At 43.6% G+C, this 26,532-nt stretch overlaps 1 protein-coding gene across 2 annotated transcripts; it reads left to right on the top strand.

Annotated features, from left to right (window-relative positions):
* Nucleotides 1-2,025: 2,025 nt before the first annotated feature.
* LRATD2 (LRAT domain containing 2) lies at nt 2,026-21,447 on the top strand. Of its 2 annotated transcripts, none has more exons than XM_060775867.2 (2): nt 2,026-2,629; nt 14,575-21,447. In XM_060775867.2, the coding sequence occupies exon 2, from the start codon at nt 14,580-14,582 to the stop codon at nt 15,462-15,464; it is 885 nt and encodes a 294-aa protein (XP_060631850.1). In that variant the 5' UTR covers nt 2,026-2,629; nt 14,575-14,579; the 3' UTR covers nt 15,465-21,447. The 2 variants fall into 2 exon arrangements, with proteins under 2 accessions (XP_060631850.1, XP_060631851.1); XM_060775868.2 differs by having other exon boundaries at nt 14,578-21,447.
* Nucleotides 21,448-26,532: the final 5,085 nt, after the last annotated feature.

The following is a 26,532-nucleotide window of genomic DNA, read 5'->3' on the forward strand; positions in this document are numbered from 1 at the left end:
TCAATGCTATGGATTCATGGGAATTCCAGATTTACAGGGTATATAGTAGGCCTGGGTAACAACGGAAAAATTTGTTTCTAAAATCGATTCGTTTTTTGGGGGTTTTTGCGTTTCGTTATTTAAAATAATTACAAAATTTTCCTTTTAAAAAGTTCGATATTTACAAAATTTCGTAAATGTGAAAAAAATTACAAAACATTAACGAATCGATTTCCGAAACAATAACAAATAGATTCATTAATGGCGGACGCGACCGCAAAATACGCTAAAAACCTCCAAAAACTTCTGAAGCTTCCCTCTCCCTCTGTTGTTGACTGTTGGTGTGATATTATAATTTTTTTTCACTAATTAAACAAAAAACTTGCCCCAGACATGTGGAAATAATAACAAAACGACCTCAGAATAATAACAAAACGAATACAATAACGAAATACGAAGCATTTACAAAACGTGTTTAAAAATTCATTTTTTAAAAAAATTGCTCCAGAATGGTTCGTTATCATTTTGTAATTTAAAAAATTAACGAATTATTAACGAATTACGAATTAACGAAACGAAACCACCCAGCCCTAGTATATAGCCATTTGTGCCTCACCAAAGTACAACTCCCAGGTTTCCGTAGTATATATTTAGCCATGGCAGTAAAAGTAGTATCAAATGCCTTTAATTCAACACCAGACATCTTCCGTAAGTACTTATCAGCAACGCATGTATTTCAAAATATTGGAGGGAAAACTCAAAAATCAAAACACTTCTGGTGCCAAATGTTGTATTTTCTGATGGTCTTTGGTGACCCCTGCAGGGGTCCCGACCCCCAGGTTGAGAACCACTGTTCCAGAATATCTGTGTTCTGTTCTGTGTTGCGCAAACAGTGCTCCCGAAGGAACGAAGCTCTTTATTGCTGCCCACCACCTTTGCCTGAAGCCAGGCATGTCCCTGCCCCCCCCCCCCCCGAAATTCTCATGGTGGTCTGCGAAAAGGCCTTACTTGTACATTATTTAAACTGTTATGTTTATTCCTATCATGATCTGATCGCCATGCTCAATATATCCCATATGCATGGGGGTATTGGGGTGACTTTGTATTTCTAGGTGCAAAGATTACTGCAGATGCAGACTGTGGCCAGGAAATCAGAAGACGCTTCCTTCTTGGGAGGAGAGCAATGTCCAATCTTGATAAAATAGTGAAGAGTAGAGACATCACACTGGCAACGAAGATCCGCCTAGTCAAAGCCATGGTATTCCCTGTAGTCACCTACGGATGTGAGAGCTGGACCTTAGGGAAGGCTGAGCGAAGGAAGATCGATGCTTTTGAGCTGTGGTGTTGGAGGAAAGTCCTGAGAGTGCCTTGGACTGCGAGAAGATCCAACCAGTCCATCCTCCAGGAAATAAAGCCCGGCTGCTCATTGGAGGGAAGGAGACTAGAGACGAAGTTGAAGTACTTTGGCCACATCATGAGGAGACAGGAAAGCCTAGAGAAGACAATTATGCTGGGGAAAGTGGAAGGTAAAAGGAAGAGGGGCCGACCAAGGGCAAGATGGATGGATGGCATCCTTGAAGTGACTGGACTGACCTTGAAGGAGCTGGGGGTGGTGACGGCCGACAGGGAGCTCTGGCGTGGACTGGTCCATGAGGTCACGAAGAGTCGGAGACGACTGAACGAATGAACAACAACAACATTGGGATTGGGGTAACATACAAAGGTTTGCTAGGGTGGACCCTCTTTTACTCAGACTCACCCCCCCCCCCCCGAATCAAAATCCTGGCTACGGGCCTGCCTGAAGCCCATCCCGGTAGGAGAAAGTTGCCTCCTTCCTTTCTTCCTTCCTTCCCTCCCCGTCCGTCAGCGTGGAAGGCACCTCTCTTCCGCGTGGCACAGGGAGGAAAGGAAAGGCAAACTCGCAAGCAGGGGCGGGGGGCGAAGGTTTGCACGCCTCCTTTCCCTCCCCCTGAAGCCCAGGCTCCCTCCAGTGGTGCACCCTCAATTACAAGCAGAACAAGAGGAGGAGGAGGAAGAGGAAGAGGAGGGGAAGGAGGTGGGAAAAAAAGCAGCGCGTGGCAAAGCCGGAGCAAGTGCGCCTTGAAAACACGCGCGTCCCGGAGAGAGAAGGAGGTGTAAGGAAGGGGGGAGAGAGAGAGAGCGCGTGCACGTGCCTCCCGCGGGCCAAAGGAGTGCGAGGAGGAGGAGGAGGAAGTGGGAAGGAGGAAGAGTGTGCCTGCCTGCTTGCCTGAGCGCCGCCTGGCTTGCAACGCCTGGCTGGTGGAGCTGCGCTTTGGAGTGGCGCCTGGGCTTCTTTTCTTTCTCTCTCCCTCGGATACACCCGGGCTGAGGAGCGAAGGGAGGCGTGAAGGGCCGGGGAAAGGGTGGCGGGCACCTGCCGGCCCACCTGGAGCGCCTCCTCAGGTGGAAGAGCCGCCACGCGAGACGCCGCTTGGGAAGTTTCCAGCGCCCACGACGCCTCCGTTGCCCGGGACGCTGCGAGCGCAAAGGGAGGAGGAGGAGGAGGAGGAGGAGAAAGAGGAGGAAGGGATGGCGGGGCGGATCAGGTGACAGCGGCGTCGGCAGCAGGGCAGGAGCAGCACCTGGGCTCAGGCTGGTGGTGTGTTCCGAGGCGGAGGCGGCCGGCCAGGTGAGTCGGGCTCCCAGGCAAGGCAAGGAGGGAGGGAGGGCAGGCGCTTCCTGGCTGGCAAGGGCTCTTCCCTCGCCCCCTTCCTCTCTTCTGGGCTCTTTTCTCAATCCTCAAGGACCTTGGAAGAGGCAGGAAGGGAATCATCCCCCTCCCTCCCAAGGCAGCTGTCAATACAAAGTTTCCCCGAAGAGAAACTCCGCCAATCAATCCCTCGGAGATGCTGGTTCGAAGGCTAATAGGGATTTCCTCAGTTCCGGGCCTTCAGTTGCCATCTCCAAGCCATTGTCTTCCAGTCCTCGTCCTCACTGGGTTCTCACTCCAGTGGCAAACCTGACTCCAAAGTTTTCCCTTGCTATTTTGCCACTGCTGTTGGGCAAGCGGTTCTTCTAGGAAGTCAGGTTTGCTGTGAGTTTTCTGGGCTGTATGGCCATGTTCCAGAAGCATTCTCTCCTGGCGTTTCGCCTGCATCTATGGAAGGCATCCTCAGAGGTTGTGAGGTCTTCTAGGAAGACCGTGTTGATTATTTTGGGGGACAGTTTTCAAACCCAGAACTATCTGTTCTGAAGGGTCTACAAGCCTTCAAACTACAAGAAAAGAGATTCCATCTGAACATGAGGAAGAACTTCCTGACTGTGAGAGCCGTTCAGCAGCGGAACTCTCTGCCCTGGAGTGTGGTGGAGGCTCCTTCTTTGGAAGCTTTTAAACAGAGGCTAGATGGCCATCTGGCAGGGGTGATTTGAATGCAATATTCCTGCTTCTTGGCAGGGGGGTTGGACTGGATGGCCCATGAGGTCTCTTCCAATTCTTTGATTCTATGATTCTATGGTTCTTTGTATCCCTTGGGGTTTGGATCCAAGACCCCAAAATCCATGGGTGTTGAAGTCCCACGATACAGAATAGCATCGCAAAACAGCACCCCTTTTCTAAAACGGCAAAATCAAGGTTTGCTTCTGGACTTTTTGTGTGTGTGAATGTTTCCAAGCCATGGATGGTGAAATCTCTGGATATAGAAGGCCAACATTTTGAGGGGATAATCTCTATATAAAGATGAGTGATGGTATCTATTGATCTACTCCTTTTTGCATGTTTTTGAACTGCTAGGTTGGCAGAAGCTAGGGCTAACAATTGGAGCTCACCCCATTTCCTGGATCCAAACCACCGATCTTTTGGTCAGCAAGTTCACCAGCTCAGTGGTTTAACCCACTGTGCCACCACAGTGTATATATATGTGGAATGTCCAGCGTGGGAAAAAGAACTCTTGTCTGTTTGAGGCAGGTGTGAATGTTACAACTGGCCACTTTGATTAGCATTGAATAGCCTTTCGGCTTCAAGGTCTGGCTGCCCCCAGGTCTGGATTTAAAGTCCATACTCCCCCAGTCAGTAAGCAGCCAGACCTTGAAACTGCTAGGCCATTCAATGGTAACAAATGTGACCAATTGCAACATTCACATCTCCCTCAAACCAACAAGAGTTCTTTCTCCCACTCTGGACATTCCACAGATATATAAACCCCAACTGCCTAGTTTCCAACAGACCTCACAATCTCTGAGGATGTCTGTCATAGATGCAGGAAAAATGTCAGGAGAGAATGCTTATGGAACATGGCCATACAGCCCAGAAAACTCACAGCAATCCAATGATTCTGGCCATGAAACCCTTTGACAACAAAGAATCTCCGGTTTGGCTTTTTAAGGTTCAAAACACTTCATTCCTTGTGCTTTTAATGCAACAGATGAGCCTCTCTGGAAGAAATTCGAGAGCTGTGTCTTTAAAGTAATGTTTCTCCCTTCCTTCTACGCTCTCAATGTAGGTGTCAGTGTAGGCAAAACTACCAAAGCCATGGAGTTAAGATCTTACAGGTTTCTTATCTGTCTCTTTTCTGTGATTTCCAGAGTCGTTTGCAAACAGAAGCTCCAGCCATTCCCCTCACTGCTCCCTTCCTCCGTTTGTGCCTTTTCCTCCGTTTTATGGAGAGCATAACAAGGCTTTCCAAGGTGCTGCTTGAAACACTTTCCCTGTGATTCTCAGCGTCTCCATGCTGAATTTATTTGCACTTTATCTCTGCATAGGTTTGTATAATCTGCACTCTACCCTGAACGAGTGTTTGTAGGATCCTGAAGCCACACCTCCAACTTCTTCCTCTTGTTTGAGCAACAATTATAGGAGAGGAGTCACAAGGGACGGCCCTGGAGGGTTGTTGGAAGGGTCGGTGAGACAATGACGCTTCTGAGGAGCAGAATGTTAATTCCAGTGTTTGTTGTTGTGATAGTTCCTCATAGTCTCTTGACACCCTGCCTAGGGGAAAAGGGACCGGAACAAACACATGATATCATCTAGTAGGACTCTTGTGGGGCTTTTATGGGTGTCTAGCCCCAACTGTGGAAAATTCCATGTGATCAGAATCATTCAGAAAGGAATGTTTACTTCCTTTACTTCAGTGTTTCTCATCCTGGGGGTGAGGACCCCTGGGGGGATTGCAAAGGGGTGTCAAAGGGGTCACTAAAGAGCATCAGAAAACACAGTATTTTCTGTTGGTCATGGGGGTTCTGTGTGGAAAGTTTGGCCCAATTCTATCGTTGGTGGGGTTCAGAAGGCTCTTTGATTGGAGGTGAACTATAAATCCCAGCAATTACAATTCCCAAATGTCAAAGTCTATTTTCCCCAAACTCCACCAGTATTCACATTTGGGCATACTGGGTATTGGTTCCATGTTTTGTCCAGATCTATCATTGTTTGAGTCCACAGTGCTCTCTGGATGTCAGTGAAATACAACTCCAAAATTCAAGATCAAATCCCATCAAACACTTCCAGTATTTTCTGTTGGCCATGGAAGTTCTGTGTGCCAAGTTTGGTTCAATTCCATAATTGGTGGAGTTCTGAATGCTCTTTGATTGGAGATGAACTATAAATCCCAGCAACTACAACTCCCAAATGACAAAGTCTATTTTCCCCAAACTCCACCAGTGTTCACATTTGGGCATGCTGGGTATTTGTGCCAAGTTTGGTCCTGATCCATCATTGTTTGAGTCCACACTGCTCTCTAGATGTCGGTGAACTACAACTCCAAAATTCAAGATCAAATCCCACCAAACTCTTCCAATATTTTCTGTTGGTCATGGAAGTTCTGTATGCCATACTTGGTTCAGTTCCATTGTTGGTGGAGTTCAGAATGCTCTTTGATTATAGGTTGACTATAAATCCCAGCAACTACAACTCCCAAATGACAAAATCTATCCCCTCCAACCCCATCAGTATTCAAATTTGGGAGTATCGGATATCTGTACCAAATTTGGTCCAGTGAATGAGAATACATCCTAAATATCAGATATTTACATTACGATTCACAACAGTAGGAAAGTTACAGTTATGAAGTAGCAACAAAAAAGCTTAGTTGGCTGACGGGGAAAAGGAAGGGGCCTGAAGCTGTAAGGAATTGTGGGAGTTGAAGTCCAAAATACCTGGAGGACTGAAGTTTGCCCATGTCTGCTTGAGAGATTGTTCAGTCACTGGGAAAAAGAAGCAGTGACAGGACCTTATCAGCAAAGCAAGTTTTGCTGCAAATTTCCTATGATAGAATAAACAATAATAGATGGAATAGCTCCCAATTTAGTCAGTCTTCTCACTTGGGATGATGGAGCCATCCTGGTTAGCATGTTTCCTCCAGAATTCAGAGCATGCTTTGCCAAAGGAAGATGCTTGATGTTCAAGGGGACTTGGCCCTATGGAGATTTGTATTCGTGCTTTATATCATGTTTACCTGGTGTTGACTGTGTTGTCTTTCTTCATCAGGAGACTTGGGAGTCTCCATAGATATCCAGTCTATGCGCCACTGGATATCTAAGCACTTGAAGAGCATAGTGCAGTTGTTGAGCACAAAGCCTGAAGCTATAAATAACTGGCTCTGTTTAGAGTAGGGGTGGGAGTTAATGTGGGCTCCAGGGCAGTTTTTGGTGGGCCTTTTCTGGCCAGAAAAAATGTTGTCCACTTTTCACCGAGCAGTCTTCCCAAGTGGAAATTCACCACTGAGATAGACTGTAGTATACTTCCTACAACCTGTTGAACATTCAGAAAACCTTTTTTTTCCTTCAAAACCAGGAATGGAGTTCTCCCTATTTCTGTATTTACGTTTGGTTTTGCATTTTAGGGGACTGTGTCACTTTGGAGGATTTCGGGAAGAAAAATGTTTCCAAGTTGCCCACTCTGGCTTAAAACTATGACATTCTCTTTTGGGAACCAGTTGCAGAGTAAACTTACCTTTTGAATAATGTATCAAACAGTGTTTCCATAAGTTGGGTTGCTGTGAGGTTTCCGGGCTGTATAGCTGTTTCAGAAGCATTTTCTCCTGACGTTTCACTCACATCTATGGCAGGCATCCTCAGAGGTTGTGAGGTCTGTTGGAAACTAGGCAAGTGAGGTTCCTATACCACCTCACTTATATAAACCTCACTTGCATTAAAAACACAAGGAATGAAGTGTTTTGAACCTTAAAAACCAAAACCAGAGATTCCGTGTTGTCGAAGACTTTTGTGGCCAGAATCACTGGGTTGTTGTGAGTTTTCTGGGATGTATGGCCATGTTCCAGAAGCATTCTCTTCTGACATCTATGGCAGGCATCCTCAGAGGTTGTGAGGTCTGTTGGAAACTAGGCAAGTGGGGGTTTATATATCTGTGGAATGTCCAGGGTGGGAGAAAGAACTCTTGTCGGATTGAGGGAGGTGTGAATTTTGCAGTTGTCCACCTTCATTAGTGTTGAATAGCCTTTCAGCTTCAAGGATTGGCTGCTTACTGCCTGGGGGAATCCGAACTTTGAATCCAGATCTGGGGACAGCCAACCTTGATGCTGAAAGTCTATTCAATGCTAATCAAGCTGGCCAAATGCACCATTCACACCTGCCTCCAACAGACAAGAGTTTTTTCTCCCATCCAGGACATTACACAGATATATGAAGTTTAAACCCCGCTTGCCTAGTTTCCAACAGACCTCACAACCTCTAAGGATGCCTGCCATAGATGTGGGTGAAATGTCAGGAGAGAATGCTTCTGGAAGATGGCCATAGACCCCAGAAAACTCACAGCAACCCAGTGATTCCAGCCATGAAAGTCTTTGACAATACATCTCCATAAGTTGACAGACAACCTGAAGACAGTGGGTTGTTGTAGGTTTTTTTGGGCTATATGAAATGTTCTAGAGCAGTGGTTCTCAACCTGGGATCCCCAGATGTTTTTGGCCTTCAACTCCCAGAAATCCTAACAGCTGGTAAACTGACTGGGATTTCTGGGAGTTGTAGGCCAAAAACATCTGGGGACCCTAGGTTGAGAACCACTGTTCTAGAGGCATTCTCTCCTGACGTTTTGCCTGCATCTGTGGCAAGCATCCTCGGAGGTAGTGAGGACCTGAAGACAGACATACACAGAGAACCTTTGTTACACAGTCCAGTTCCCTTTTCCTGAATTTTACACCTGCTGCCTTTTCATAGGCACATAGGGTTTTCCTGTTATATTGTGAAACATGTTATGTGTGGTATTGCTGTCTGGTCAGAATCCAAGAGAGAGAGAACCTTCCCCTTTCCACACATTACTCTTTATTCCAGTCTTTCCCTTTCCTTTATTCTTGCTGTCTTCCTCTTTCTCTAAGTTCTGTCTGTTTGTTTTATGTTTTGGGTGGGAGCTGACACATCCCTCAACTCACTCTATCAAGCAGTGTGTTCGCTGATACATAGAGGCGGCTAGTTTTAGGTCAGTGAAGCAATATTCTTTCTTGTCAGCAAGTTTCTGTGCTGTTTTTTGCTCAATTTCAGCACCTGGCAGGTGGCAAAGTAGTACCTTCCAAACTCTGACTTGTCACCTAGTTCTTCCTGCTTCAGCTTCCTGTTGCATCGCTGAACTGCCTCGTCTCCAACAGGTGGCAAAGGCCTCCAGCATCTCACCCTTTTTCTTTTCCTCAGCATCTTCCCCATGTGGTCTTTTCTGTGCAGCAATTTCTTCTTTCATCCTGTTGAGTGTTTTGCTCAGCTGCCTGTTGAACATTCCTCTCTCCTTATCGTCTGGTTTGGATCATATCACCCCCTGCTTCTGTCTGCAGCAACTCCTTTACTCCTTGGCATGGAATCCCCATTTACACACAGTTAATTAAATTGGGGGAATAACTAGAATTGACCTTTTTGCTTTCCATTATGAAGGTGTTTTTTTTTTAAGCAGCTATTATTGGCTTGCTGGTGGGAACTGGTTGCGATAGGGATTGCATCAAGTGAAAGAGGGGAACTTGTTCCTCTTCCAGAGATGTCTTAAGAAAAATCCTCTCCCATGATTCCAGCATTTCTCAACTTGGGGGTCAGCATCCCTGGGGGGTTTCATGAGGGGGTGTCAGAGGGGTTGCCAAAGACCATCAGAAAACACAATATTTTTTTGGTCATGGGAGTTCTATGTGGGAAGTTTGGTCCAATTCTATTGTTTGTGAGGTTCAGAATGTTCTTTGATTGTGGGTGAACTATACATCCCAACAACTACAACTCCCAAATGTCATGGTCTGTTTTCCCCAAACCACCAGTGTTCACATTTGGGCATATTGAGTATTTGTGCCAAGTTTGGTCCAGATCTATCATTGTTTGAGTCCACAGTACTCTCTGGATGCAGGTGATCTACAACTCCAAAACCCAAAGTCAATGCCCACCAAACCCTTCCAGTATTTTCTGTTGGTCATGGGAGTTCTGGGTGGCAAGTTTGGTTCAATTCCATCGATGGAGGAGTTCAGAATGCTCTTTGATTGTAAGTTAATGATAAATCTTAGCAACTACAACTCCCAAATGACAAAATCAATGCCCACCCCCCCCCAAAAAAAACCCCCACCAGTAATCAAACTTGTGCACATTTCATTGAGTCGCCGAATTAGGCTGAAAAATGCGGTATAAAAATAAAGCAAATAAATAAATAAATTCATTCCCTAGACCAATTTGTGCCAAATTTGGTCCAGGGAATGAAAACACTTCCTGCATATCAGATATATACATTACAATTCATAACAGTAGCAAAATTACAGTTATGAAGTAGCAATGAAAATAATTTTATGGTTGGGGGCCACCACAACATGAGGAACTGAATTAAGGAGTTGCAGCATTAGGAAGATTGCGAAACACTACACTATTCTTCCCCTCCTGTCCTCATCCCAAAAAGGAAACATCAGTTTCAGAAGAAGGATCATGTCAATGCAAGTTTAGAGTGCCCTTTAGTTTCTTGGTGGCCTGGCTTTCCTTGTGATTTCCATAGGGGAACGGTATATAGATTTGTGGGGCAGGACACTCATACTGGGTTTAGAATATGAGTTTTCTTTTTTGGCAAAATCTCAATAGGAATGTGAAAGGGTTAAGTACCCTTCTCTCATCCTGATTTTCAAGCTGTACTTCTTTATAATGTCTACTTTGGCTTGCAACTGCATTGTTGTCTCCCTTTAAGTCATTTCCAACTCTAAAGTGAATTGTCACAGAGAGAAGGAGAGGCAGAACTTTTTGACTACCCTAATAACAGATCAGGCTGCAAAACACGTGGCCTATCAGATGTTGTTGAATACATGCTTGGACCTGGAGTCCAAGAATATTTGGGGAGGGGGGGGTGTCAAATTCTTCCTTTTTTGGTTTAGGTTACTGGATGGACATAACTCAGACATATTTCTTCTGCCGTCTCTTGTTTCTCCAGTTTTCCCTCTAGCCTTTCCTCCCTCCACCTGAAACTCAGACTTGCTTGGCCAGTATTGGGAATGTTTGCTCTTTTATCCTTTTCTGCAGAAACATTTCCAGATCAAGGGTATGGGGAGGGAACTGGGCAAAGTGTGGGGGAGCTGCATCTAGCTTGCCACCCACACACCACAGATGTACTGCATGCTTTGCATTGGTAACATCCCTGTTTCAACCTTTGATGTTTCTAGTTGTAACATCCCTCAAAGGAGAGCTGGAAAAGCCCTACCATAACTGCTTCAGGTCAGCTTACAATATATTGGCTTCTATCCAAATGGTCTGTGTTCTTATAAGGCAGACTTTTAGAGCTTCATATTGTGTTAGCAAGTAGTTGTCAGCTAAGGGCCCTTCCAGACAGGCCCTATACCCCCGAATCTGATTCCAGGTTTACCGCTTTAACCTGGATTATATAAATCCCCACTGCCAGATAATCTGGGAGAAACAGAAAACCTAGCATCAGATCCTGGGATATAGGCCCTGTCTGGAAGGGCCCTAGAATCATAGAATCAAAGAGTTGGAAGAGACCACATGGGCCATCCAGTCCAACCCCCTGCCAAGAAGCAGGAATATTGCATTCAAATCACCCCTGACAGATGGCCATCCAGCCTCTGTTTAAAATATTCCAAAGAAGGAGCCTCCACCACACTCCGGGGCAGAGAGTTCCACTGCTGAATGGCTCTCACAGTCAGGAAGTTCTTCCTCATGTTCAGATGGAATCTCCTCTCTTGTAGTTTGAAGCCATTGTTTCGCGTCCTAGTCTCCAGGAAAGCAGAAAACAAGCTTGCTCCCTCCTCCCAGTGGCTTCCTCTCACATATTTATACATGGCTATCATATCTCCTCTCAGCCTTCTCTTCTTCAGGCTAAACATGCCCAGCTCCTTAAGCCGCTCCTCATGGGGCTTGTTCTCCAGACCCTTGATCATTTTAGTCGCCTTCCTCTGGACACATTCCAGCTTGTCAATCTCTCTCTTGAATTGTGGTGCCCAGAATTGGACACAATATTCCAGATGTGGTCTAACCAAAGCAGAATAGAGGGGTAGCATGACTTCCCTAGATCTAGACCAGTGGTTCTCAACCTGGGGTCCCCAGATGTTTTTGGCCTACAACTCCCAGAAATCCTAACAGCTGGTAAACTGGTTGGGATTTCTGGGAGTTGGAGGCCAAAAACATCTGGGGACCCCAGGTTGAGAACCAATGATCTAGACACTATGCTCCTATTGATGCAGGCCAAAATCCCATTGGCTTTTTTTGCCACCACATCACATAGTTGGCTCATGTTTAACTTGTTGTCCACGAGGACAACAAGTTGGCCCTAAGACTGTATTGAGTTAATAGAAGATAAGGGTTTTTTTGTTTGTTTTTTGGTTTTGTTTTATTGAGACAATCCCCTATTGAAATGTTTTCTGATGGCACACTTAAGATAGAGATGCACAATTATGAACCAAGAATGCCTTGGCTCAGCAGTTAACCTTTGCCAGGAAATTCATTCTGGTGGCTTTTATCCACCATCTCTTGTCAGTTCCACTCTGCAAAATGGGGATGATGGGGATGATGGGGATGATGCATCTTGGGAGAACGTTTTAAAAAATTCAAATAGAGGTTACCTGAGAGGCACTTTGAATTGTGTGAAGAAGACAACGGCTAAGTAAAGTTGACGAATAGGGTGGATTATAGATGACTGTGAATGCAATGATATGCATGCTTACTTAGACTTAACTTCTTTTGAATTCAATGTGAATTACTCCCATGAAAGTATTATGGGCTTTCAGCCGGTCTTTCTGTGCTGAACTGTGTGTGAACTCTAACGACAGAGATAACAAACCTAGACTGTGATAACTCGGAATCCTAGGGAGTTGATTTCCTCATCCTGGTAAAGGAAACATAACTGTATTTTATGTGTGCATGTTTTAGTTGAAAGCAGCAGTGAGGGCCCAGTTTGGAGGAAGAGGCAATTTAACCCTTTCTATGCCAGTCCTGTCCTCATTTATAGTGTCTAGATCAGTGGTTCTCAACCTGGGGTCCCCAGATGTTTTTGGCGTACAACTCCCAGAAATCCCAGCCAGTTTACCAGCTGTTAGGATTTCTGGGAGTTGAAGGCCAAAAACATCTGGGGACCCCAGGTTGAGAACCACTGCTCTAAATGGTCCTGGCGCAGTTTACCTGTCCAAATGCAACTCCCTCTATGAACCACCACAGAGACTAAGATCTTCCGGGGAGGCCCTGCTCTTGGTCCTGCCACTGTCACAGGTGAAATTGGTGGGGGTGAGAGACAGGGCCTTCTCGGTGATTGCCCCTCAGCCTGTCGGGATTAGACCCCCCCCCCTTCTTCAGAAAGATGGTAAAAACCTGGCTGTGGAACCAAACCTTTTGGGCCAGTGCAATAAGGTAATGATCCAGTATGGCTGGTTTGAAACGTTTTTGAACAATTTGGTTTTATTGTAGATATACTTGATTTTAATGCCTGTGTATATTTATAGTTTGTTTTATTCCAATATTGAATGTTTGTCATATTTATATTGTGCTCCGCCCTGAGTCCCCTTTGGGGTGAGAAGGGCGGAATATAAATGCTGTAAATACATAAATAAATAGATAAACACACACACTCTCATCCACAGAGGAAGACAATGCAAAGACAATGACGAGCAGGTTAAAGAGCTGAGCAGGTCTAGCCTGCAGAAGAGAAGGCTGAGAGGAGACATGATGGCCATGTATAAATATGTGAGGGGAAGTCACAGGGAGGAGGAAGCAAGCTTGTTTTCTGCTGCCCTGGAGACTCCCACAATATCTGATTTGAACTGGGTTATCTGAATCCACACTCAGATAATGTGGGATTTTCTGCCTTGATATTCTGGGATATAGGACTGTGTGAAAGGGCCCTAGGATGCAGAACAATGGTTTCAAATTACAGGAAAGGAGACTCCTTACAGGGAGAGGTCAACCCTCCTGTTTAAGGAACTCCATTGGCTGCCGTTCATTTTTCTGGGCCCAATTCAAGGTGTAGGTGCTTACCTACAAAGCCCTAAACAGTTTGGGACCCACCTACCTGCGTGACCGCATTTCCGTATACGAACCCACACGATCTCTTCGTTCATCTGGAGAGGCCCTGCTCATGATCCCACCTGCATCGCAAGCATGATTGGTGGGAATGAGGGACAGGGCCTTCTCGGTGGTGGCCCCACGACTTTGGAACTCCCTCCCCAAGGACATCAGGCATGCCCCCACATTGGCAGTCTTCAGAAGGAGCTTGAAAACATGGATGTTCCAGTGTAACTTTCCAGATTAAGGAATCCAAAGCAATATGTCCCAAATGCACTTTACGAGAGACTTAGAATAGTCTGCACACCCACTTACCCCCCCCCCCCCCATCCATTCTTTTTCACCTTGTCATGCCCAGCATTTAAAAATAATTAACCTTTACATTTGGCCTTGCCAGGTTTTTAAATTGCGTCATGATATTTTGTTATTGTTTTTGCTTTGCTATGACTTATTTATTGTTGTATTGTATTGTTGTGGTTGTGTTTTTGTTCTGATGTATTTTGGGCTCGGCCTCTTGTAAGCCGCACCGAGTCCTGCGGGAGATGGTAGCAGGGTATAAATAAAGGTTTATTATTATTATTATTATTATTACTCCACCTGAACATTAGGAAGAACTTCTTGACTGTGAGAGCTGTTCAGCGGTGGAACTCTCTGCTCCAGAGAGTGGTGGAGTCTTTTAAACAGAGACGGGATAGCTATCTGTCGTGGGTGCTTTGAATGCAATTTTTCTGCTTCTTGGCAGGGGGTTGGACTGGATAGCCATGAGGTCTCTTCCAACTCAATGACTCTATGAACAAACCTTCCTAAGCAAGCCCTTGGTAGGGTCTCCAGTCAACAGTGACTTTAATGCATCCAGCAAATATGTAAAAGAGGCTTGAATGTAGCTAACAGTTGATTTACTAAAATAAATGACCTGTATTCTCTAATCTTGTTTAACTACATTACCATATAAAATCCAGGTTATCTGCTTTGAGCTGGATTATATGGCAGTGTAGACTCGTATAATTCAGTTCAAATTAGATAATGTGGATGGTAGTGTAGAAGGGGCCTATGACAGTGCATCCTTGAAAAAGAGGATAAACTGCAAAGAGAGAACCAAGATGAGTTTTGCAAAGTTCTCTGAAATGATTTCACCCTGTTTATTCACAGTTGTATTAAAGTTTTGCATTTCTTCTCCTTCAGCAGGCATGGGGAACCAAGTGGAGAAGCTGACCCACTTAAACTACAAGGAGGTTCCCACAACTGACCCGACGGGCATGGACAAAGATGAGGGACCCAGGATTGGCGTCTCCTACATATTCTCCAATGATGACGATGATGTGGAGCCCCAACAGAATGCAGTGGTTCCAGACATCGGTGGAGAGCATCCCACATCGCAACCATATGACCCTCAGCTGCATGAAGTAGAATGTTCCATCTATTACCGCGATGAGTGCATTTATCAGAAAAGCTTTTCTGTCGAGGATGAGGCAGATGGAGGCCGAGGCAGCCATCTCGCTACGTACACCCCAGAAAATCTGTTGAACAAGTGCAAACCTGGCGATTTGGTGGAGTTCGTGTGCCAGTCCCAATATCCCCACTGGGTGGTATATGTAGGGGATTTCCAGGTGGTCCATCTACATAGGTTGGAAATAGTGAACAGCTTTCTAACAGATGCCAGCCAGGGTCGGAGGGGACGTATTGCAAACCAACTGTACCATTACAAATCTCTTAGTCCGGCCACTGTGGTGCGGAATGCCCTGGATCAAGTGGGCTGCAAGGACCGGGATCTCAGTTGGAGGAACTCGGAGTGTTTTGCTGCCTGGTGCCGTTACGGCAAGCGCGAGTTCAAAATCGGTGGCGAGCTGCGCATAGGCAAGCAACCCTACCGGTTGCAGATCCAGCTGGGAGAGAAACGCAGCCACACCCTGGAGTTTCAGAGCCTGGAGGATCTTATTATGGAGAAGAGAAGGAACGACCAGATAGGGAAGGCTGCTGTCATCCAAGAACTGTCCAGCCACCTGCAGGCAACTGAACCAGAACAGGACGACGGCCATAACAATGAGCCAGGTGCCCGGACTGTGGCAGAATAGCGGCGGCTCTTGCACAACTGGGCTGCTTAGCCTGGGTGATGGGGATTAAAACTGAAGGCAGCGAAATTGAGCTGTTATAAGCCCTTTGGGCTGCTTCGGTGCAGCTCCACTCCAATCACATGTGAAGGGAAGGGGGAAAGCTGATTAAGTGTCAGTGCTTTAGCACTTAACCCCTTCTATGCTCAGCAGAACCAGCAACGTTAATTGTTGAGGGTTAAAACTCAGGGAGCTCTTCATAACTCTCTGTTTATGCATATGTTCTCCCCACCCAGACCCTCTTCACCTCCCCCAACTTCTCCTGCTGCAAATTGGATGAGTCCTAGCAGCTCTCGACTACATAATTAAATTGCCTAGCTGGGAAGTTCCCCCTTTGCTGTTCTGTCCTCCCTCCTTCCTTTTTTACTTTGCATTGGCATTTCTGGAATCTATTTACTTAAGTTTATTGGCTGTGACCTCTATGGGGACCTTCCAGCTGGTGCCCCCCCCCCCTTCCAAGGATTTAATGGCTAAAACACTGTTAACGTTTTGTAATTGGGTTGGCCTGTTTACACTGGCTGCTTTTAATAATGTGAAACAACTTAGGAAGATATGAAGGTGTTGTGTTTCCTCTCTGTGGTTTTTCTGAAAGCATAGGAACTGCTGGAGTTCCACCTCTGGCTTCTGATGAGGAATCTAAAATCTTTTAGCAGAGGAAAGGTTGCAAGCTATTGGTGGGAATGAACTGCCACTTCTTGTTCAACTGTGTTCACAAGAAGTGGTTTCAACTTCCCTTTGGGTGCCACTGTAATAATTGGTGCAGTTTCACTTGATTACTGTAAAGATGGGTCGAACCATATCCACCAGCTTCACTATGTTTTGCAAGCAGATTGGAAGTTATTTGAGATGGCAGGACGAGGGAGGTGAGGGAAAGAGTTGAGCCCACACTGGCAGCACTGGTTATAGCCACATCGATTTGTTTCAAATCCAAGTACTGCTTGGGCACATCTTAAGTTACTGCAAAATGGGATTTCACTCTAAACCAGCTTAATAGCTTTGTATCTTCAAAGAATACTAGGAAATGACTACTCATTTTGAGGATCTTTTAGACTTTGTATAGAACCAACATTTCTGAGGACTCACCAAAGTGAAGCGGGTTGGTAATGCAAAAGTATCCTGATTTAACTAATCTGAGGTTCTTGATTAATGTGAAACAAGGTGACACTGCAAAGCACACGCCCCTTTTAGCTTGTGGAGGAGCAGTGTGAGCTATTCCAATGAATCACAACACTGGCCACTTCATCACACTAGAGGAAAAAAAAAACACTTAAAATCCACTTTCTGCCTTTTGCAGAATGTGGGGGTTTGTAGTTTAATGGAGCTGTTAAAGGCTCCTCCCTAAACTGCAAACCCCAGAATTCTGCAGGAGGCAGCAACTGGATTTAAAGTGGATTTTTTTTTCTTCTAATGTGATGAGGCCCAGACTTTCCACTACATAGCAAGGACTGTCTATGCTTCATGAGCACACATCTTAGGACTGATCTGTGCAAACAAGGGCAGCCATGCCTTCTGGGGAAGCTTAGGTAACCAAAGCCCAAGTTGCTCAGTGGGGATAGACTCCCAGGAGACTGACTGTAGAGGCAGAAACTAGGCACAGGACAGGGCTTGAGCTCCCTGACCGCTAGTAGCTTCAAGAGAGGTTGCTTGGCTGACTCTGTATAGACTCTCACTAGCATCTCTTTAGTCTCCTAGGAATCCTGTTCCAGCCAATAGGGCCACAGATCTTTATTCAAGGTTGTACACTCACCAAAGGGTTGAGGCTTCTGCCTTCTAAAGCCACAAGCGAAACAGTCTCTTGAAGAGCTACCAAAAGGAATCTCAGAGGAAGCTAGCTCACATCAAGTTTGAGTATGATGGTCTTCCAACTGTGGTTAATTTGAAAGGAAAATGTTGAATAGAGGACTGAGAATGTAATTTAGGTTACTTTTGTATGAAACTGTTGTTTAATTTAAATTAGGGAAGTTCTGCCTTCACCTGTGACAAGTGGATTCCCCCTGAAGCCTTTCTTCTTGTCAAGCGATATTGTTGGAGGAAGAAAGAGGGAGCAGTTGTTCTCCTTTTGGCAGTAGATTTGATTAGAAGCTGTTTGACTAGTCTTGTCAACAGCTCGCGCTTGTGGAATGAGAGTGATGCAAGGCTTCCTCCGTTGTGTTTATTTGAGCATGACTGCTGGTAGTACAATTGGGAAGGCCCTCGTTCGGTGAAAAAACTCTCATTTCATTGAAGCTTAGGTCTGAGCCATGTGTGATGGATTGCTTTTTGGTTGTTGGTTGAGTTTCTTGTTCTGGTTTTCAGTGAATAGAAATGTCAGCGTGCCTGTCTCTCTCTGTATACATGTTCTTCTCTTCACCTGAATAGGCTGTTGACTTTCCCACTCTGAATAATAGCTGATTTTGTGTATGAGCCTGGGGTGAGAAGTAAGCAGAGGAAATTAGTATTTGGAAGCAAGGTGTTCAGAGTAATTAAGCAGAATATTAGAAATATACTTATTCATCTTTGTTTTTACCATCATCTGTTGCCTGCAGTGTTGTTTACTTCACTGCCTGATGCAGAAAATGTAGTGCTTCTGTATTGCAAAATGGTTTTCAACTGTGATTCTTGGTGTAAGTTGAAGCAAATCCTAATACCAGTATGAGGTATTCCTGGGGAAGTCAACAAGTCTACTTCAGAGTAAATTCCTTCAGGACTATGACTTGTCTGAAATAGAAATGAGTTCCAGCTATTCTTATGCTTGTTATGATTCTTAAATGGAATGTGTAGCATATGAGAAATGGTTGGTGGTGAGATGTCTCCTCTTGCTCCTTTTCATCGATTCTTTAGGTAGGTGGTCACAGTTCAGTTAGGATTGCACAGATTCATTAGCCACTTAAGTCAAATAACTTCCAGAGTCTGATAGTAACTCTTAAACTTTTCTCAAAGCATTCAGATTGAGGTTAGTGGTCCTACTCAAAGCAAGTGACTACTTCCAGTTGGGTCCTTAATCTACTACTTCCAGATATATACTACAATCTGTATGTAGCGATGAATTAAATGTTAAGTCTTGTGCAGGATCGTTCCCCTTAAGAATAGATGTGGGGTGTCACATGATCCCTTCCCCACATAGAAAAAAACACCTCTCCTGTTCCTAGAAAAGTGTGTTCCAGAAATGAATGCTACACAAAGCCTGCAATAATGTCCTTATGTGTACAGCATTAGTACTGTAGATACCCTTGGGGCACGCAGGCAGGTGACTTTGTTTTTCTCCTTCACCTGTTGCACCTTTAGCTTAGAAGTAATACAATCCCAGGAAAGCCTTGCTGCTTTGTTTTGCTGGCTTATAGAATCCATGAACCTCATAATCATCTAATTGTTGAACTTCAAGGAAAATCTGGCTTTACATCAGGAACTTGGGTTTAACCATGTTTTAGCCATATTCTTTTTAGGCAGGAGACAGATATCAGTACAGAAATTGCTGCTGGGCTTCTCTGTTTTAAGATCCTTTAATGGAAGGAACCATGTGCTGGAAAACATGGGTTGGGCTGAAAGCACCATACAAATATGCATTTTGCATAATGTGCTTCCAGATATAATAGTCATGAAGGAGGCATGCACCATTGGGCCTTTCAAAATGAAATTTGAACATGTCTAGGGTTCTCTCAGCACACTGACTCAGTACTACTGCCAGTGGCATATTTCGACATAGTTTCTTTAAAGTAATATAAATACAAGCCGTGTCTCTGTGTTGTGTGAAGAAGAGAACTGTAGGTGAGCCTTTCTCCTATGCATATCCCTTGGGAATAGATGGGGGCTTGTTGTGAGCAGCGTTTCAGTAGTTTCCTAGGAAGTGCCCAAGCAGAATGGAGGAATCCAGAAATCAGTGGATGGCTTCTCTTAGTGGAATAATATGTTTCAGGATGCCCTAATAAAAGATATATGATTCAGAGGTGAAAATTCTGGGTGGCACATACTTACGTTGGATCTTGTATTTAGTTGCAAAGGTAAAACTAATTGGAGGCAGATTTAAGAAGGCAGAACACAGTGGTGGGAATGTGCATATGTGTATTCAAGAGTATTTGTTCTCAGGCTTCCCTGGGGCTCTTGGGTGAATGATTTTTTCCATGTGATGCTGTAAAATAATGGAGGAGGGGAATAATCACCAGGCAGAAGAAATAAGCTGCCATGGACTCCTCTTCTTCAGGTGTCTACCCTTTGCCTCTTTCCTTAATGGAAAAGGTATCTTTGATTTGTAGTCTAGGATCCTCTTGGGTTGAGTACTCTCATGAAGCCAAGGAATCAAGAGCGGTGGGTAGAGAGGAAACACTGCAGGCATAGCTGAAGTGAGACAAGTGGGGAAAGACCACTGTATTTGGGACAGGAAAATAAGGCTGCTGGTTGCTGCATCAGTTGCCACTGCTGACTCCTCATGTAAACACAGAGAAAGCATGCATATTGTGTCAATACATGTGATGTGCAACAGAATAATTTGGAGCAAGGAATGCATCTGAACTACATGCTTAGAGCAGGCTAATACTACTTTTCAAAGGGTTGGCAGTCTGCACAGATAGTTAGAATTTTCTGCTCCAGAGATCTATAGTGTCCTCCTTGAATATCAGCATTAGGACTCTCTAGCAGAAAATCCTTAATACTGCACCAATTTGAGTTCATTCATACCACACAATTATAGCATTGTATTCCTGTTTGGCTATGACTGTGTCCTAGGGAATTCTTGGGCTTGTTGTTTAGTTGAGATCTAATGCTCTCTGGTGGAGAATATTATATACACTTCTGGTACTACAAATCCCAGTTAAAGTGGGGTATGGAATTATAATTCTGTAGTGTCAATTGGCTCCAGTGTAAAAACCTGGATTCTGTCTGCTGCAGCCATGATAGTTAAAATGGTATCAGAACTGCTGTAACCCCAATGTAGTTAATGTTCGAATACTCACATTTGCCAGCAAATTTAAAGTTCTGTGTTCAGAATAATTTCTAGACGTGATTCTTTAGAAAGGTGCATTTTGACTGAAATTCCTTTTTCCATCCCAGCATTACTATGATGAAAGGAGGAAGCTTTACCTGCCTAAATTCTATTTTGAACTGCTTGTAAGGTGAAGGAACCTCCTTCCTGAATCCAGCAGTCGTTTGTGGGCTCCAGAGTCAATATTTACTGAGTAATGATTCATATCCTGAATTTTGTATAGAACAAAGATTTATTTCGCTATGTAACAGAGATGGCTGTAAAATGATATTTTCATACAAGTATTTTTGAAAGGAAGTCCATCATGAGAATATTTACATGTTTTGAGAGTTGTATTATTTTTCACACAAAAAGCATAGCCTCCAAATCAATGTTTATTTTTGTCATTGGTGATCTGAAGGTATTTTCTAGGTCATAAATCTAATGTAAAAAAAACTATAGATGTCAAACATTATGAAAATATGTATCTACAAGGTACTACATTGTAAATTAACTGTGAAAAATGTTTTGCCGATGTGTTTGGAACTTTGGCAATGATTTATAGAAGAAGAAAAAGAATTTTCCCACTCCATTGTTGCAAGCTTTCATGACCGGAATCACTGGGTTGCTATGAGTTTTTCGGGCTGTATGGCCATGTTCCAGAAGCATTCTCTCATGACATTTCACCCACATCTATAGCAGGCATCCTCAGAGGTTGTGAGGTCTGTTGGAAACTAGGCAAGCGGGATTTATATATGTGTGGAATGTCCAGGGTGAGAGAAAGAATTCTCATCTAATTGAGGCAAGTTTGAATGTTGCAATTGGCCACCTTGATTAGCATTGAATGACCAAAGCCTGTCTTTGAAGTTGCAAATCAGGGCCAGCTAACACCTCTCAACAAAGGATTCCCATAGGCAGGAAGCAGCCAGGCCCTGAAGCTGCAAGACCATTGAATGCTAATCAAGGTGGCCAATTACAACATGCACACTTTCCTCAAGCAGACAAGAGGTCTTTCTCCCATCCTGGACACTCCAAAGATATATAAACCCCACTTGTCTAGTTTCTAAAAGACCTCACAACCTTTGAGGATGCCTGCTATAGATGTGTGTGAAACGTCAGGAGAGAATGCTTCTGGAACATTGCCATACAGCTCAGAAAACTCACAGCAACACAACTTTCCCACTTTTGGGGGGTGGGGGGAACCCATGATCTGTTTTATTGTTAAAAGCAAATATTTGCTCACAACTGTTAAGGGCGGACTAAATGTCTTTGTTAACTAATACACTGATGGAGTATAAAAGGTTTGATACAAATGTACAATTTGTCAACACAAACAAAGCAAAAGCTACAAGTTAATTTCAGGTGAACTGGGATTTATTTCAACAGACTTTGAAATGTTGCTGATCATCATGGAGAAGGTCATGCTCTTTCAATAAAAGTTTCATGCTGTTGTATATGATCACATAATACTGGGTAGGTCAAAAGAACCTAGGTTATTCTAACTCCATCCTTTTCTGAAAGAAAAACTTTCATTATGGCTAGGGCCATAGCACCAAAACATTATTGACTATGGCATAATGCAGTTGTATGTACATTTAAAATATCAGTTTACCTCCCCCTTGTATCTTGTAATAGTGCAGGACCTGTAATTGCTTCATTTTTTAAGATATTATTTGTATTAAAAAGAGTCTTGCTTAATGTGTTATCGAGGACTTTCATGGCCAGAATTACTGGGTTGCTGTGAGTTTTCTGGGATTTGTGGCCATGTTCCAGAAGCATTCTCTCCAGATGTTTTGCCCACAACCTCTGAGGATGCCTGCCATAGATGTGGCCAAAATGTCAGGAGGGAATGCTTCTGGAACAGGGCCATACAGCTCAGAAAACTCACAGCACCCTGGAATCTTGCTTAGCTTGGGTGAAATCTAAATAAATATATATGGCAGAAAAATTAAATGAATAATTTTACTTTTTCTTCCAGTCCATTCATTTTTGTAGTGATCCTGGCAATGCTTAGGATGTTATAGTTCAGATACAGGGAAGATTTGGCCCACAAAATGTTTTGGACTGTAAATCTGACCTGGCTGTAAGCACACCACTCAGATCTCCTATTTCTTGCCTTTCTTTAGGTTTCACAAGTCCTTTAACCTGAGTTGTTCTGGTCATACCAATAAGATTTTTCTGGAGTAAGGTTCTAAATGCTTGAATCTTTTGGCTCATCCCTTCCTTGTCAAGTCACTTGCCTCTGATTAGCACTAATGGCATCACTCCAAAGTAGTTGGGGATTTTCCCTTTGCATGTAGACCAAGCAAAACCAGTTTTTAAAGGTCACCTTTTAAAAAATGAATGAGAGCCCCTAGCTGGAAAACGCTGTCTGCTAGAGCGGGTGAGTAAGCCAATGGAAAATGAGATTGGTTGTGCACCCTCTTTTGAAACAAGTCATGCTTTGTATTTGACTCTGGGGCTGAGTGATTTGGAGACATCACTAGTGTAAGTCTTTGGTGACAATATGAGGAAATAGGAAAGCAAAAATACTCCCCCCCCCCCCCCCCCCGTGCAGAAATGTTAGACAAATATCTACTTTTTCTAATCTATGTGTGCTGGGAAATGTTCAAAAATGAAATTGTGTATGTCTATTCTTGTTAGGCATATTCCACTGTAGACTAGATCTGAGTGACATCAATATTTTGACCAGACTTTGAAAATTAATGTAATGCAGAAGAAATTGTCTTGACAGTCTGAAGGTCAACAGGTTGATACAATTCTTACATATTTTGTGCAGCTTGTTCAGTGCCTTTCCCAGCTATTGTGAAAGATAGGAAAGCAATCGGTGGTGCTGTTTACCCACCGCTGGCATGGAAATTGTACACAATGAGGAATGCAGCATGGAAGGCAAAGAGACCTTACTCCAAAGAAAAACACTGTGTTCAAAACTCCATGCACTATGAACATATGGCCTGTAGGAAGTGTGACTAACATATAAGTCAGTGATGGCTCAGAGTTAGCAGCTTGAAGTCCCCCATCTGCTCTGAGCATGCAGGGTAGGTGGAGGGGGTTGGCTTTCTGGAGGTACTGTTGCAATATGGCTATCTGCTTGCTTGGTGCCCACAATCTGGAGTGATCATTGCTTGGCCAGACTTGGGGAGAGAAAACAAAATCTCGACCTGTTTTTCAAACATGGAGTTGGCATTCCCAGTTTGGAGTTTGCTTCAACAAGGATGCTATAATGAAAACATCACAGCAGTCAAAAATTGACTGCCTAAATATGGTGGAGAAAGTAATACAGGGTCTCCACATTTGCAGTTTTCATTTCTGAAGACTTAATATATTCTAGGTCTCACTAGACTACAAACCCCAGAATTCCAGATGTGATGCATACTCTTTGTTCTTTAAGCACTACATAATAAAGACGTTCCTGGAGAGATCACTTTTTGAGCATTTGTAATTTCTCCAGCATGATGTTATGGTCATCTTCTGGCAGATGTTCCATATGAACATTAGGAAGAACTTCCTGACTGTGAGACCCCCAGAGTGTGGTGGAGGCTCCTTCTTTGGAGGCTTTTAAGCAGAGGCTGGATGGCCATCTGTCAGGGGTGCTTTGAATGCAATATTCCTGCTTCTTGGCAGGGGGTTGGACTGGATGGCTCATGAGGTCTCTTCCAACACTATGATTCTATGAAAGAGTTGTGTTGGAGGACCTAGAGATCCTTAGAAAGGGAATTCTTTCATGTAAAAAAATATTTTAATATATTTTCCACCTATCTTGGGTCCTGCACTTCTAACCACAGTGAATCTAGAGGGCTGACTACTTCTGTACTGGTTTTTCCCCAAAACTTAGATAACAACATGTGCCTACACTAAGAGTGAAGATATGGCGGTTCCATCAAAATCTGTCAATGATATTGGTGGTGAATGCATGTAGCACTGCTTTGTGTTGACAAATCATGATCTTTTAAAAACATACATATGAATTTGCAGTCTCCTAACTATAAACAGATAATGGGTTTCAATTTTTAAGTGTTATGGATTTGGCTCTTGAAAAAATACCCTCTTTCCTTCCCTCCCAATACAAAAGTGTTTCCTGAAGTGATGGTGGGTTGCTTATCTATTGCATTGTTACCTGTGTTCTTGAACAATTAACTGTAATGATATCTAACTAGAAGAACCATGTTGGAACAAATACTCCTGAAAGGAAAATTAGTATGTTTTAAAACTACAGTCAGTGTAGAACTCAGTAAATCCAAGTAGCAAAGATGAGTGTGGATTACACAGAGAGCTGTCTCGCTTTTCTAAGTTTCTATAAGTTTCTCTCTCTCGAGTTCATTGCTTGGTGTCGGATCTATCACTTTCCTAAACCAGAGCTGGAGGCCTGACTAGATTTCAGTGAATGAATATACTTTTTAATGCACAGCTGTTGCGTTGTGAAATGCAAATCAGGAGAATTTCTTCACGCTAGATATGTCTAACCATTCCATGTTTGTTTTTCCTTTATTTAAACACAACAAGAAACAATAATGTTCTCTAAAATGTATTATAGCAATAGTTATTTTTTTAAAGTATCTCCATGAGCTATGTATTTTGTGAATCAGTGTTTCCCAAACTTTTGATCTGTTGGGACTGGTTGGGTTGCTGTTTTTTGATTTAAAATTGGAGGGGTGTGTTAGGTGAAAAGGGGACATATTTCCCAGTGATCTCCCAGAAAAACTTTTAGTACTGGAAAATTTAATTTTGTCTCCCAGTACTTTTTCCTCCAGCCTTTGGCTTTTCGGGACACAAGGACAAGAGTGTCATTCCAGGCAATGTGGATGCTTCTAGAATTCCCCTGCATTTCCAGGGGCAGCATGAGCTGAATTCATGAGTTTTGATGCCAGTTTCCCTTCACTTTTTTGGAATAATGTTGGCTAAATGGTGGTGGAGAGTCTAGGTCCAGTACTAGGTATGGACTTTTAGGATCCAATCCATCTACGTTGATCAGTGTGGATACATCCAGTTTCATTTTTGTCCATCCTCCAGCTGCACAAAGTTTGGGATCCACTGTTCTAAGCTGTCTTTCCTAAGTGAATATCACAAATGGTTTGCTCAAATGTCAGTTCTTTCCATGGGGAGAAAGCAAAGAATCCTGATTGTACTACTTTCCTTCAAAATGAAGGGTATTGCCTAGTTATTACCGAGAAATAAAAGATTTATAATATCTTTTACATGGTTTCCATTTGAAGTTTTTTCCCCTCTTTGTTCCTCTTATGTAAATTTTGAAACTGCAACAATTGTTCCCAATGTTGATGTGAAAACAACTAATGAGCTAGGTAACTATCGAGGTGCCAAATACTGCTCCAAAATTTGATAAAATGAAAGATAAATGCTATAAAATAAGTAAGTTTCAAATACAGACTTACTCAGTTCAGAAACAAAAGATTACAGGAGGTGGAAACTTTATTTCAGATAAGTAGTAGAGTATACTTTAGATGTTTATCAGATCTGATGAATATTAGATTCGGGCTGGTTAATCACCAGCAGCAATAGATCTTACCAGTCGAAAGGTTGCCAGTTCAAAGGCTGCGAGTACCCAACCTTCAACCCAATGAGCACCTATCCTTTGGATGAGGGTGAGCACCCAACCTTCAGCTCAGCTTACTGTCCCCCTAAGCAGTTCAAAAACAGCCGTGAGCTGTGAGTAGAGAAATTAGGCACTGCTTAAACAGGGAGGTATTTTACAGCATCCTAAAGGAAATACCAGAAAAATGCCGGTGATCAAAAGAAGGAGGAAGTCTGTGATCAGTGCTCTTCATCATAGAGGATGGAGCGGCAGCACCCCCCTGTGGCTGGAATTGAGCACAACCTCCAGGATGCCGAAGTTGGAAAAAATGCCACCACAATACCTCTATCTGTTGTCTGTCCTGTCTGCTTAACAGCATTGAATGTTTGCTGTGTATGTGTTCCGTGATCCACCCTGAGTCCCCTTTGGGATGAGAAGGGTGGAATATAAATGCTGCAAATAAATAAATAAATAAATAAATAAATAAATATTAACTGCACCATATATTTATAGGTAAGGCAATTCAAATAATATATGGGGTTGTCAAGGTGAGGCTTCAGTACCTCTTG

Source organism: Anolis sagrei, chromosome 4, assembly GCF_037176765.1.
Source record: "Anolis sagrei isolate rAnoSag1 chromosome 4, rAnoSag1.mat, whole genome shotgun sequence".
NCBI classification, from domain to species: Eukaryota; Metazoa; Chordata; class Lepidosauria; order Squamata; family Dactyloidae; genus Anolis; species Anolis sagrei.

Coding starts and splice junctions, on each gene's coding strand:
- LRATD2 (XM_060775867.2), top strand. CDS start 14,580: ATGGGGAACCAAGTGGAGAAGCTGACCCACTTAAACTACAAGGAGGTT.